The sequence below is a fragment of the Gallus gallus genome, chromosome 2, assembly GCF_016699485.2.
Source record: "Gallus gallus isolate bGalGal1 chromosome 2, bGalGal1.mat.broiler.GRCg7b, whole genome shotgun sequence".
Taxonomy (NCBI): domain Eukaryota; kingdom Metazoa; phylum Chordata; class Aves; order Galliformes; family Phasianidae; genus Gallus; species Gallus gallus.
This window is the reverse complement of record NC_052533.1, coordinates 112,519,403-112,533,371: the sequence shown is the minus strand read 5'-3', so window position 1 is coordinate 112,533,371 and position 13,969 is coordinate 112,519,403. Positions and strand designations below refer to the sequence as shown.

Genomic DNA, 13,969 nt, shown 5'->3' with positions numbered 1-13,969 from the left:
TTTACATGCTTGAAGCAACTTTCTTCCCCATGTCAAATTTCAATTTCTATTCTCTTCTGAGTTGCCCACGGTAGAAATAGAAACTCCCACTTGGTAAAATTGTTGTACTATATTGACAATAGTACTATACTGATAAGAAACTGCTTGAATTACATAGGCCTTTCAAAATCTACAGGTTCTCTTGAGTTTAAATATCATCAGCTAGAAGCACATTAGATAATACCAACCCATCCTATCTCACCCTGCACAGGCATTCATATCAGTTCAAACTCATGCTCTCTATCTCTGTCCTCCTAAATCTGTTGGGGTAAGTGAGAAGTATTCTAGCCAAAACAGACACATGCTCTATCAGTAACGCTGAAGGAAACTTCCAGTCTATACCCCTTTCTTCTTTTCCAAGAAGCTTCCCATGCTCCACTCCCACATCACTCACTATGCTGCTATCTAGGCTCACTTCCTCATGACACCAGCTTCTGTACCTGCTCTTAGATGTCAGCTGTATGGCAGGCACTGAACTCGCACCACAGCCATCCTGCTGAAGTGAAGCTGTTTCCCACAGCCTATCAAGTTGCTGAGAAGCAGGAATGTGCCACAGACTGCCAAAGGCATATGTTTTTATGGGTGTCATATATTTGGCAGGACTAAAGAAGAAAAGATGACAATAAATTACACATCCACGAAGAAGCTCAAGCTTTTTATTCAGCTAGCCTACCTGCTGCCAAGATGTCAGAAGTATTTGACAATTGATGTTGCTCTACAAGTTTCAACTGTATCAGATGGCCATAACTAAGCCAGAGCATACATTCTCTTACATGAAAAATATTTAAGTTTCAAGTGTCTATTTTAGTACCTCTCAACACAGGAAGTCTACCTTTTCCAGGACACAAACTAAAAATAGAGACTAGGGATACATTCTGTACAATGCTCAGCATGATTAGAAGGAAAGCTTAACAGGTTCTTTGAAATAACATGAACAAGTTCAAAAGGTTCTGCGAACTTACTAGAGGGTAGCATTTGTTATGCTTAACAGTGAAACTGATCTGAAGACTGAGTTTGTCCACAGAAAAAATTATTCCCACACTATTTTTCTTATTTTATGTGGAAATATAAATAGAAGTTGGTATCGTTTACTGTGGTTAGAGACACAGAGACAATGCATTCTGACAACATCTATTCACTTCCCACAGTACGAATATCAAATCCTACCTAATACAAACAGTCCTCAATCAACTGAGAAGTTATGAAAAAACACCTGTCTCTTCCAAACAGTGGAAGGGACACACATCATTCACACATCAGTCTTTGCCATCTGTAAGTTATTCTTGCCAAACTTGCTTATTCATCTTTAAGGTTAACTTGGTTTTATCTACTACTTGTCTTCAAAGTTCTGTAGCTAGAGGCTAACACTCTGCTCCCTAGTGAAAAGCCTGCCACTTGCATCACCTTCAGTGCATTTCAGGCTTGACCAATTCTGTCCACATTCAGTTTTCAGCTTTTTAGCAAAAGACAATTGAGACAGTTATGAATTCTGTTGTTGCTGTTTCAGATTCTGTATTATCTTTCAAATAAGAAACAGGTCTCCATTTGGCTTTATTAGCTAATGAATACTCATCAGCTAAAGATTTGCTGCTGCATCAGTAAGAAAAAAATCCAACATGAGCTTAGCACAAACTCATAAACACGTGCTGAGATACCCTAGTCGCTTAAAACCCTTAAAAAAAAGCCAATCAAACAACCCAATCTTAAATATGTTTCAAAACAGCACATCAGTATTGTGAGGGAAGCAAAGAGACGTACCAATAGTGAGATCGTGGACTGGTTGAAAACGCTTATCTGTGAACTGTAACAATAAACATGATTTCCCAACACCTAAAAAAAAAAAGAAGAGAAAAAAGTTTTAAGTGAATTTTGAAATAATCTGTCAAGAGTCAATATAAAGCAACTGTGGCGAACGGTGCATACCGTTTAAAAATTCATCACTAGAACCTGAAATACTGAGTTTCAAACACTCATAGAAACACAACTCTCTCGTGACAGTTTTTAAAGTTTCATAAGTATTAAAGTAGTTATTTAATTATTTTGAAGTAGTAGTTCTGCCTTTAAAACTGAGAAAAAAAGGTTTCCTAACAGACTTTCAAAGCACTATTGCATATCCTCTCACTACTCTAACTACAGGGCCTGCTGCTCCTCACTACAGTTCTATGTCTACTTCTCTTCCAGTAGTTTCAGCTTTCTCTCAAGCTAACGTGATCCTCAGTAACATCTCACTGCCACATCTCCTAATTTATCAGCTGAGGTAACAACAGGTATTTGTGGGCTGCTTATGACCATTACATGCTACAGCTCGCTAGTTCCCAACAGGCCAAGAAGTAGTCTATGCAGAATTGGCAACAAATGAGTTCACATTACAACCCAACAGCATAACACAGTTATCCTGATCTCACACCAACATGGGTAACTACTTCACACTATGTAGACGTTGGGCAGCAAATGGGTGATTTCTTCTGTACATGAAAGTAGATAAAAGCAGATATAGTTGATAAGAATACTCAAACTACCTGCATTTGTAAACACTGACTATTCACAGGCAGTTTATTCTTGTTCCTTTACTTGGAAGGTGTTATTCTTTCAGTTCTGCCCAGTCATATTTCATATTTTTAGCCTTATACAACTTGGAAATCATACACTTGATTTCTATACACTTAGACTTTGCACTATCAAAAAAGAATACTATAGCATCCATTCTCCTGCTGGACTTTGTTTAAATTGTACAGGGAGGTAAGAGTAGTTTAGCCACATATCAGAGGTCAGCAACAGCTGATCAGGAGCAACTGACAAAAAGAAAAGCAGAAAAAAAAAGGAGGGACAAGTAAAAGAAGAACCATACTTTAAGACACGAGACATGTATACCAGAGGTTTGCATATAGTGACATTTATCTTCCTACTGCTAACTTCAACATTCCCAGAGTTTTTTAGTATAGTTTCACAAGAAACCAAAGCCTACTCCATCAGAATCACCACCCATCTGTCAGCTTAGTCTTAAAAGCTAAGACCAGTTTCAATTAAAGCTCTCAGAAATAGAAGACTTGCATTTCATCACTCGGAGGTAAATAACAATTGAGGCAGCAATTCCAGCCGGCTAAGCCAGTCCCTGATGCTGCTGTCCCTACTCTTCCCTACAGCATGTTCATGCTCTCTTCTCCACACCACTTCAGAACTCACTGGACTAAGCCATTTCAGTTTTCTGCTGGGTTAGCGTGCTAACCTGACACGAAAAGTGACAAAGCAAACAGAAATGGCTTAATGCAAGGTCAGACAAGCATGAGAATTAGTTCAAATGAGGAAAGAGAAATGCAGCAGCCAGCAGATCAACAGCTTAGAGTAGCGTGGAACTACAGCCCAAGGCAAAGTTTACAGCATTGGCCTTAAAAGATTGTTGTTTGCTTTTTTCTTTTTTTTCCTGTAGCTCTCTGGCTTATGATAGCAAGCTGCCAGAACTGGGAAGCAGTTAGAGGTTGTGTCGCATTCAGCCTCCAACAAAGTTAGTGGACATGACAGAAGAGGAAGAGGAATGGGCGAGTGCTGGACATAAGAAATAGGTTGAAGGACAGGCAGAATACTGGAGCTGTAGACAGAGAAAACAGATCTCTAAGGAGTCCTAAAATAACAGCCATCATAGTACTCCCAGAGCAGTGTTTACATACAGAGATAACTTTTATATCACCACTACTGAAATACAGCTGCCCCACCATAGAACATAATCACCATCTCGCTTAGAAAAACAACCTATAAATCAATCCAGAAATAGAACACGGAAAAGCTTTTGCTGTTAACTTGAAAAAGTAATTTCAAGTATCACTGAATAAACCAGAACCTCACAACTACCATCAGCTATTACCTGCAAAAATCTTACCATTATTAGAAAAATATTTTAAAATTCAATCAACAAAATGACACTTGATTCAGTGTCCCAGCACCAGTTCTCATGCAGCAACCTGATCTTTCTTCTTGGAAGGCTGATGAGCAGCTTGTTGGTTCAGATGAACATACAAACACTATGGTCAGCACAGTCCAGATGACGGACAAGCACAGCCCTTTGACACACGCATGGCCTGTGTTAGCACAAAATGACCAAGATGCCTGCACCTGTATGTTCTTAAAGCAAGGCCTTCAGGACAAGACTGATAGGTTCACTCCACAGAAACAGAAGAAATTAACCAGTTTTTATTCAATGCCATTCCTGCTACTTCCACACCCTCCAACAAAAGCCTATGGAAGTCTGTAAGTGTTGCACTGAAAGAGTTTCACAAGAAGTTGCAAACAAATCTGCAGCTCCTCTTAAATTCACACTATAACTCACCTTTAGATAATGCTTATAAATATTGTAATGCCTACATTTAATAGCAACATTTTGATTGCACTTTATAGTTTTAATTGCAAATTTGTAACAAGACATTTTTCACTACATCAGCTTGTGACCCACACACTTCTAGAGCATGAGCAGACTGTGCTATCACAGACACAGAGAAGAACCTTTATCAGAAACAGGAGTCATAGTAACTCCTGAACAGTTTACCATCATGTGAGATATATCAGTGCTGCAAAGACCATCTCACAGTTGCATGGCAGATAATTAAGTGACATACAAATGTTTTATGCTAACTCCGCTGGTTAATTCTTGAGCAAAGTGGCTATTTGTAAGATAATCATACTCTTAGCACTGTAAGTCTTCTTCCTGAAATGAGGCAGACTCCCTAGGAGCATGTCTCCTGCTAGTCAGTTGCACAACACAGAAGGGACAGATTCAGTTATTTATTAACTCATTCTCTGTTTTACTGCAACAATTATTTCAGACAAACCATCCCCAGAGGAGAAAAAACCCTTAACATCTTAAAACGAGATATGAGCAGATCTTGGATGCATCTCACCAACAAACAGCAAACAAAAACTTTTGCTTAGGAACAAATTCAAGCAATAGATTATGTGCTCAGAAGGGAGCAGTATGCTGCTTTGCAATACCCTGTTGCAGAATCACTTCATTTCTTAGTACTCAGTGATAGAACTTGATGTAGAACCTGCACCACAGAACTACTTTACTCTTCCTTCTTTGTATTCCAAACCACCAGCCTGAGGAGTCTCCAAATTTCTCTGCCTTCCATAACAGCTTCCTCTTTATCTCGGTGCTGCTGTGCAGTCAAATTCCCCAGGCAAAGTATTACCTCACCTTTGCTACGGTCCCCATTGGTCCAGAGATGCTTCAACACCTCCCGACTCCAGCACCAGCATTCATTTCACTGCTCAGTAAGCCAGAGCAGCAAAGCTAACCTCTCCCTTCTCACTCACAAGATTACACAGTGAGCTAAATCAAGAAACTGACCCAGCAAAAAACTATAGTCACCCAAGATTTTAGAGCCTGCATGAGACAAGGGATACAAAATAAATAGTAAAGAGTTGATCTCCCAAGCAGCAGGTCCTGCTTGTAGCAATTTAGAAAGCAGCTCAGCACTCGTGATGATACAGATAAACCAGTTCAATTGCTTTTGACAAGAAAGTAGACTTGGTTCCTTCTTCCCTTCCAGCTCCCCAGTCTCCATAAAAAAAAAAAAACAACACAGAAAAAGGAAAAGAAATATATATTTTTATGCTTGATCAACTGTCAACTGCAAAGTCAGAGGTGCACTGCTATCTTCATAAAGGAACTTCCAGGCTTTTATTACCACTAGACTAAACTCGCCTACTCTCAAATTACAGCCAGAAGATAGGGATCCGCAACAATTTAAACCCATCGAAGTGCTGCAGTCCTGTTCTCTCCACTGATGTCTGAGCGTCTTAGAAAGCGAACCTGTCTCAGAACCAACAATGCAAAAAAAAAAAAGTGTGTGGGTGGGGGAAACCTAAGCTCACTTCCTAACTTGTTCACATCAGCTCTGCTATAGCCCCAGAAAGGTGACAAAAGCCAAAAAAAAAAAACAACCAACCCAACAACAAAAAAACCAACTGCTGCAGCAGTCATCTCAGCTGGGGTATCGATACTGAATTCTGAAGGCAAAACTCTGTAGTTAAACCGCTAACCACCTCTGACGTGTAGACTCACTCCTTCCCACACAATTCGGCCTCTTTACTCAGAATGGCTCTTACACTTTTCTGATCACACCTGTTATTTGCTTGGTTTTGTTTCTTAAAATCACTTCTGTGAACTGAACTGTCTTTCCGAAGGATGGGACAAGTACTGACGCTGATAGCTCAGAAGCAGAAATTTGTAGTTAGGACAAGAGGAAATCAGGACCTCTCATTTTGGGAGCAGATAAGCACAGGATTAAGCTCAGGCATCTCAGAGCATTTTTTCTTGTTGCTTCACAAGACGGGGTGACCAATCAGCTCACCACCCACAGAGGCAAAAACCTACCCCTGTGATATGTCACTCTCACCAATTCTCCTACATCCATTTTCCACTCTCGAAAGCACTCCAGACCTTGGCAGGCAATTCCTGGGCCAATTCAGCTGGTTCACCCACCCAGGAAGTAGTTAACTCAAAATGTAGGGACTTTTCTACTGCATTTGTGAGCCAAATCAGCTCATACTAGAGTGCAAAGATCCCCACAAGATTACAAATAGCCAGACCTCCTCCTTTTACCTGTGATCAACTATGGCAGTTGGATGCCCAAATAACCAAAGCCACAACACTGAGATGAAACATTCTGCTTCTCCCTACTTCTATTAAGGAAACAAACAAAAATAAATCTTTAAATAGGCTAAAGCCTGCCTCAGACCAGTCTCAAATAACAGACTTTAAATCAGATTTAAACCAGATAATTAAATAGTAAAGATGTCACAAGATACAGACTTCTAATCTGGCTTATGAGCTACTTCTGGATCTTTACAGTAGTCTGCACTATTCTAGATTGCTTCCAGATGTTTCATGAACCTTTGTCTCATCACAGGCTGCAGCTCATTCGTTCTTCCTTTCCAAATACAGCATATTTTTCCAGCTCAGCAAAGTAGAGTTGCATGTGACCCTTCCACAGGGCTAAGCATAATAACACATTAATTTAAAGCAAAGATTATCCTTAAACTCTTATCAGACAGTTGCCTGTCAGACAACTCTGTCATTAACTGATTTTTTTTTCTTTTAAATAAAATCAATAGGAAGGAGAGACTACACAGTTTCAAACTGCTATTTACAAAGCTATTTACAAATATGCCAGGGACAAGGAAGTAAGAAAGATAACCTTCAAAATCCTTCATGATTTTGAGCTTTCAAGCTACATATACTTATGAAAAGCAGTACTGTAAAAATGGGTTTTTAACCATTTTAAAAAATGGTTAACAAAACCAACATCACTGTACATAATTTACAGTGATGCATCTGAAGGCAATAATGCAACTTTTCGTTTCTATATTAAAATACAGTACGGATCAACAAACAAAAAGGCTTTATCACATTCCTTGTTGCATGGCACAACTCAACTGCTAACTCTAGAGGTTTTAAAAACAGAAATTATCTCTAACAGAACTACACAAGGTTGTAGAAAATCTGTTTGTATTCTAGATGATCCCAACAGACTTAGAAAATTGTCAGTCATTCAATAAAACAAAACTTGAATCAGACCTTTTTACTAACTGAACATTAAAATTAGCATGAGGGCAAACAGCAACAGACCATTTGTACAAGTGTGCTTACAGTTTGCTATTTCTAGTTAACCACTTCTAAGAATCTAAGATGTACTTACACAACACCTAATATCTACACTTTCAGGATCAGTGTCATCAAAAGCATCTCAATGCAAGAAGTAAGTAAGTAGCGTAGGTCCGGTTTCCTGATTTTCAGTGTGAAGAAGTTCTCAAACTATCATGAATTGTTAACATCAGCTCTAGAGAGATGAAAACCTGTTTAGTTAAAAACTATTGTAACACAGTTGTAGAAATTAAGGGTGAGAAGCTTTTGCCTTGCATACTGCCATCAAGCAATGGCTATCCTAGACACTGGAAGCATTGCACAAAGAGATGAGAAAATAAAGGCAATTCAATCACTTCATTTCAACATCTGAGAATCTCTTGGACAAGTGAAACAGCTGACATTCTCGAGTAAAGTAAGCCGTTCAGGTAAGGAAAGTGAGATCATAAAGCAATCCTACTTTCTCTCATATTTGCCTAGTAAGAACAACTGAGATACCTTTGGTCTATAGGTAGCAATTATTTACTGAATTTGGAAGGCAAGTAGTTCATTACACAAGAAACTCTCAGGATTGCTGAATTAACACATCAAAGAAAAGAGGAAGACAGACCTGCACGTGGAAGATGCAGTAATGATGATCATACACAGACATTTAGATGGAATACAACTGACAAATTATGTTGGTGGCAAGAAATCCGACCATTGCAAAACTGGTATTTCAGACATACTAAAGTTTTGTAACAGTCTCTAATGGAAACAACTAAGCATACTTTAATACCCGAAAATCCTATTTAGTGGAAGGGGGGAAACCCAGCCCTACTATTTACAGAAATCTTATGCATCATTTTCTTCCCATGTGGTAATACGCTACTGGTAATGAAGACATTTAACCCGTAAAGGAGATTTCACTGTCATACAGAAAAACTTCTGAGAACAAGAAGACTTTCAGTAAATAACTGCAAAAATTGGCAACATTTGTGTGCTAAGAGTGATCACCCTGACTAAGATCAAAGTCCACCTAAACTTCAACTGATGGCCAAAAACAGATGAGTTGGAAAGAGCAGAGGAACACACCACCTCCCGCTGGCAATCAAACCGAAAAATACCCCATAAGTCACAATACAAAGGTCCCGAGAGTAAGCCCCAGGCACAATACTCCACATATGCTCCTAAGCACATCTGCAAGCTCCTGTGTTTAGGAAACATCCAGACCAAAAGACTTCTCCTGATAACTCAAACAGCAGTCAGTAGTCCATAAGACTTGCATTTTTCTCTTGAAGATACTAACACTGAAATTCTACAGCTGCTGACCCACTGATACAGTGTAAAAGCCATGCAGATTCACAAAAATGATGCCTGAAGACCTGAGGAACAGCCATGGTATTTCAGGTTTCTCCCACAACAACAACCCCAAATCTCATCTACTCCAACTAAAAAAAAAATAATAATAATTTAAGATAAATAATGTAACAATCACAATAGAATCAACCCCGTGTTCATAAAGCTACAGTGCTTGAAGTACCAGCAGGACAATAAGCCACTGAACGTCGATGAAAACTGAGACGGGAAATTTAGATTAGATATTAGGAGGAAGTTTTTTGCTCAGACGGTGGTGACACACTGGAACAGGTTGCCCAAGGAGGCTGTGGATGCCCCATCCCTGGAGGCACTCAAGGCCAGGCTGGATGTGGCTCTGGGCAGCCTGGTCTGGTGGTTGGCAACCCTGCACACAGCAGGGGGTTGAAACCAGATGATCACTGTGGTCCTTTTCAACCCAGGCCATTCTATGATTCTATGCATAACAAAGCAAGCAAAGTGACAAGATCTCTGAGCAAAAGGCAGTGTTGCATAGTGAATTCCTACAGCTGTCATTTTAAGAGGCTGAGATCATACTGAATTCTTGTGTTTAAGTAGATGAAAGCACCAGGAAACACAATTTGGAGAAGACACATGCAGGTGTCTTGTATAACTGCAGGTTTTTCGTTGCTTTGTTTTCAGCTTGCATAACCCACTTTGCTTTGTAGTGCTGAAAAAGAATATGAGCTAAATGTTAACATCTGTCCTTGGTTGCTGCTGTCTTACTTTTCTCCTACAGTTTGTTTACAACCAATTGCTGAGTCACCAAGCAGTTGATCCACTTCCAAAGACTCTCAAGTCTCAGAGATAAATTTCTGTACTGCTGTGAAAATTACATGGCATGCAAGGCCACTGGTGGTAATGCTGTGACAAAACACCACTGGAACAGATCGAGATAGCCCCCACCCATTGTTAATTTCCATAAACAGCTACCAGTTCAACTGTCTTTGGCTGAGTAACAGTAATAACATCTATACCATCACATTGTTTTTTGGCAACAAACAACTGCGCACAACATGAATTGTCTCTTCAGTACTAGCTCTGTTAGAATACTAAAAGACTCATAGGAGATCTGAATGAAAGCAAATCCAACTTTCTGCTACTGGCGTATTTCGTTTACTTCAAGAACGATCCTTGCATTGGTTTTAATTAGCTTCCTGTAGCAACTCTGAATAAAAGCCAAGGAAACTGAAAAAAAAAAAACCAACAAAAAACCACAAACCCAATAACAAAACAAACAAAAGATAAATCTGTGACATGTTTTCCCTTATTTCCCATATCTCCCTTCTCTATCTTACTATATCCATATTTGGCTTTCAAGAAGCTGAAACAGCGACAGGAGCTACACACATCAATTCTGCATTTCTCATTTCAAACAACTGAACTGCAGCATAGACCATTGCATTATGGAAAGTTCATTCTAAAAATTTAATCAGCATACAATCAATATACCAAAGCAATTGTTTGCTGTCCTCCCTACCACTTCAGGGATCACAGCTTTAGAAATGCAGCAGAATTGACGACCTGTTCTGAAGCACCATCACCCTGAACTCTGAATTACTATTTTGCATTCTCCTGGGCAGACAAACTTCCTTCTTCCTCTGAAGCTGCCCAGGTATTCTCCTGTCCTTTGGGTTAATGAACTGTCACTCACTTAAACACTCAAGAAAAAAAATCTGGATTTTCACTTATCTCAAACCTAACGTTTCCAAAATGGTAGATAAAACCATGATATCTCTCTTAACAGACATTTGTAGTACAGCTTCTACTGCAGCAGCCTAAAAAAATGCTTGCAGTGTTCAAGCATAGGTTTAAAAGAATTGGGGAAAAAAAAACCCAAAAACACAGTAATTGCAGCCAGTATATTTAATAACCTCACGTGTAATGCAACTGCCACGTTCAATTACACTCTAACCACAGTTTGGCTCACGAAGTACAATTATGGAAGTATCCCTGCAAGAATATGTAAGATGACATCTGCGTCATTGAAGGTACTAAAGGAGGCATTTGCTCAGGTATGAGGAAGACAACGAGGAAGACGTACGATGCACAGGCACAATAAGTAACTACGTTAGTTACCTCCCCCTGACAACAGCTGGAATGGAAACATGCCACCTACATCCACCCTGTGCCAAGGGCACGCAGAATACATTGGGTAAGAGGCTTCAGACAGCAGTTTCTATCAGCGTGTGGTTATGCCCAAAGCAATAGTAAGCAGGGTTATTTGCTACGTGGCGGTGACAAGCAGCACACCGCAAGTTTCTACGAAGGATGACAGAGGGGATGAGACCGACGCAACGCACAGCATCAGCAGTCAAAAAAATAAAAATCGCGTCAATCGAAAAATAGATGAGGTTTTCCGTTTCCCTCCGACAGAACGCTGTGACACCTTAACGGGCCGTTCAGCACCCGCAACCGGGGCCGGCACCGCCGCGGCCCGCACGGAAGGCACGGCACGGCACGGAACGGCAGCCCCCGAGGCCCGCCCGCAGGCGGGGGCAGCGTCAATGCGCGGGCCCCGCGGTGACAGCCGCTCCCCGGCCCGCCGGATGCCGCGGGCAGCGCCGCGAGCGCGCCGGAGACGGCGGCGGGCCCCGAGGCCGAGCGGCGGGCGGAGGCCCCGGGCGGGGCCGGGCGCAGGGGCGGGGAGCCGCCTCCCCGCGCGCAGCCACCACGTCGGCGACGCCAGCACTGCGGAAATGGGAACGGGGAGCAGGGCCCCGCGCTCGCTCCGCCCGCCCCCGGCTCCCCCCGCTTACCTGTGTCCCCGATGATGATGTACTTGAAGAGATACGCGTAGGCCATGGCCGCCCGCTGCCGCCTCTCGCTCGCTCCTTCGTGACGCGCGCGCTCTCCCCCCGCCCCCGCTGGCCGGGCTCGCGCTGCGGAGAGTTCGAAACGGTTAACGGCCGCTCCCTCCGACCTCCGCCCCGCCGCCTCCCGCCCCTATCGGCCGCTCTCTCGCTCGCCGCTCCTCTCCCGCCGCTCCCCGAGGCGCCCGGAAAGGACGCGGCGGCGGTCGGAGCGCGGGGCGAGAACAATAACAGGCGCCGAGCGGCCCGGAGCCCTCCGGCAACGTCACGCACCAACCTCCTCGCCTGGCCCCGCCCCCGACCCGGAAGTGCTGAGGTAGCCGCGGGGGCGCGCGGGGGCGCGCGGCCGCCTCCCGCCGGCGTGAGGGGCGGAGCGGAGCGGCACGGCCCGCCCTCTTCAGGATGGAGGCGTGGCGTTCCTATGGCGGGCCGCTGCGGCGGTGGGGTTGTCCCTCGGGAGGAGACCGGGAGAAAGAGGGTGGGTGCTGTTGAGTTCTCTGCTCGCAGTCAGTGATAACAGGCTGGAGTTGAGGGTAAAAAAAATCCGTCGCTTCTGTTTCAAGCGTTTCTGGAGGAGAGGCTCTGCAAAAGGAAGCCTGGTGTGTGGCTGCTGAGCCAGCTCTGAGCTACTGATAAGCAACTCTCATACTTAAAGGGAGCTTATAAACAGGAGGGAAATCGATTTTTTTTTTCTTTTTTCACCAGTGGGCAAGGGGGGATGGTTTTAAACTAAAAGAAGGGAGATTTGGGTAGATGTCAGGGGAATTTTTCACTCAGAGGTGGCGAGGTGGTGGCACGGCTGCCCAGAGAAGCTGTGGGTGCCCCATCCTTTGGTGTGCTTGAGGCCAGGTTGGATGGGGCTCTGGGCAGCTGAGCTGGTGCCTGATGTAGTGGTTGGCAACGCTTGCCCGTGGCAGGAGATTGGAACTGGGTGATCTTTGAGGTCCCTTCCAGCCTAAGCCATTCTGTAGTTTCATGCAAACTGGACCACTTGTGAGTAACTCCACACAGGTTTGTTTTCTCACATTTTGTGTTTGAGTTCTGGCTTGGGAAATGTTTTCTTTTTTTCCCTTTTTAGTTTTTCCTCGTCAAACCGTAAGCAGTCAGCCAGCAAGGTATTCCAAGCTGTGAGCAGCTGTGTAATGCTTGGAGTTACAAAGGCCCAAAGAGTTGGAAGAAACTTCAAGGTCTTTCCAATTCAGCGCTGCTCTATGGAGTAATCTGTGTACCCAGAACTTTGGCCCCTGAGCTGGCACAGTGGCATGGCACCTGGGCTGGCTCCATGCCGAGGCTGCATCAGGTGCTGAGGGAAGGGGCTGTTGTCTGTAGGTATGGCTGGTGAGACTTGGGTTGGTTAATTGCTGTGAATTGGTGGAACTGTTGAAGAGCCACTGACATTTTCTTCACGTGAACTCACGGATCTGCCTTCCTGGCTGTACCAGTCTGGTAGCTTTTAACTTTATAAAGACTTTAATTTGTGCTGTGTCAGGTCAGGAAGTTGGACAGCACTGACTTCCGTCACTTCTAAGAGCTGTGTGACTTACTCTTAAAAACCCTCAATAAAGCTGATTGTGCAGTGTCCCAAATCCTGTTTCCCTACTGAGTGACTTTACCAACACTGATTTTCCCCACAATTAAGCTTTTTTTTTTCTTTTAGTTATCTTCCCTTTACATACAAATTGTATCTCCTTGTCTGCATGAAAAACATATTCCTTTGCCAGTCTTTTTTCTTGCTGTTTTTCCCTCTTCTGTACTTATTTTCTTTTCCCAATACTATTGGCAAAGCATGGAGTCCCAAATAGCAATTCTCACTTGTCGATAACACCAGCCTCCTCACCTCAAAAAGTGTTACCGCCTGTCTTTCTCCTCTCCAAATGTGGTTTGGTTTGGTTGTGTTGCAGCAGCATCTAGATTTAATTTTTCATCCTAGATCTCTTCAATCCAGTTACTATACAAACATAGCTGTATATTTGATATCTTCTTATGAAACACTATTTTTCCTTTCACTTAATTTCAGTAGTTTTGGTCAAGGTCATTCACTCACTTTGTAAAACATACTTGCTTTTGTTAATTCCATCTCAGCCATTTTATTACCCAGGCTGACCATGAAAATACTGAATAGGTT

At 42.7% G+C, this 13,969-nt stretch overlaps 1 protein-coding gene across 2 annotated transcripts in view; it reads right to left on the bottom strand.

Moving 5' to 3' along the window:
- RAB2A (RAB2A, member RAS oncogene family) overlaps positions 1-12,143 on the bottom strand; it is a 42,699-nt gene extending 30,556 nt beyond the window's left edge. Inside the window, exons 1-3 of one of the 2 annotated variants that reach the window (XM_040676473.2) lie at positions 12,118-12,143; positions 11,791-11,913; positions 1,798-1,869 (exon numbers count right to left, since the gene is read on the bottom strand). In XM_040676473.2, the coding sequence (XP_040532407.1) occupies positions 1,798-1,869; positions 11,791-11,836 (118 nt within the window). In that variant the 5' untranslated portion in view covers positions 11,837-11,913; positions 12,118-12,143. Of the gene's footprint in view, positions 1-1,797; positions 1,870-11,790 lie in introns of both variants that reach the window. The other variant, NM_205228.2, reaches the window with a different exon arrangement.
- Positions 12,144-13,969: the final 1,826 nt, after the last annotated feature.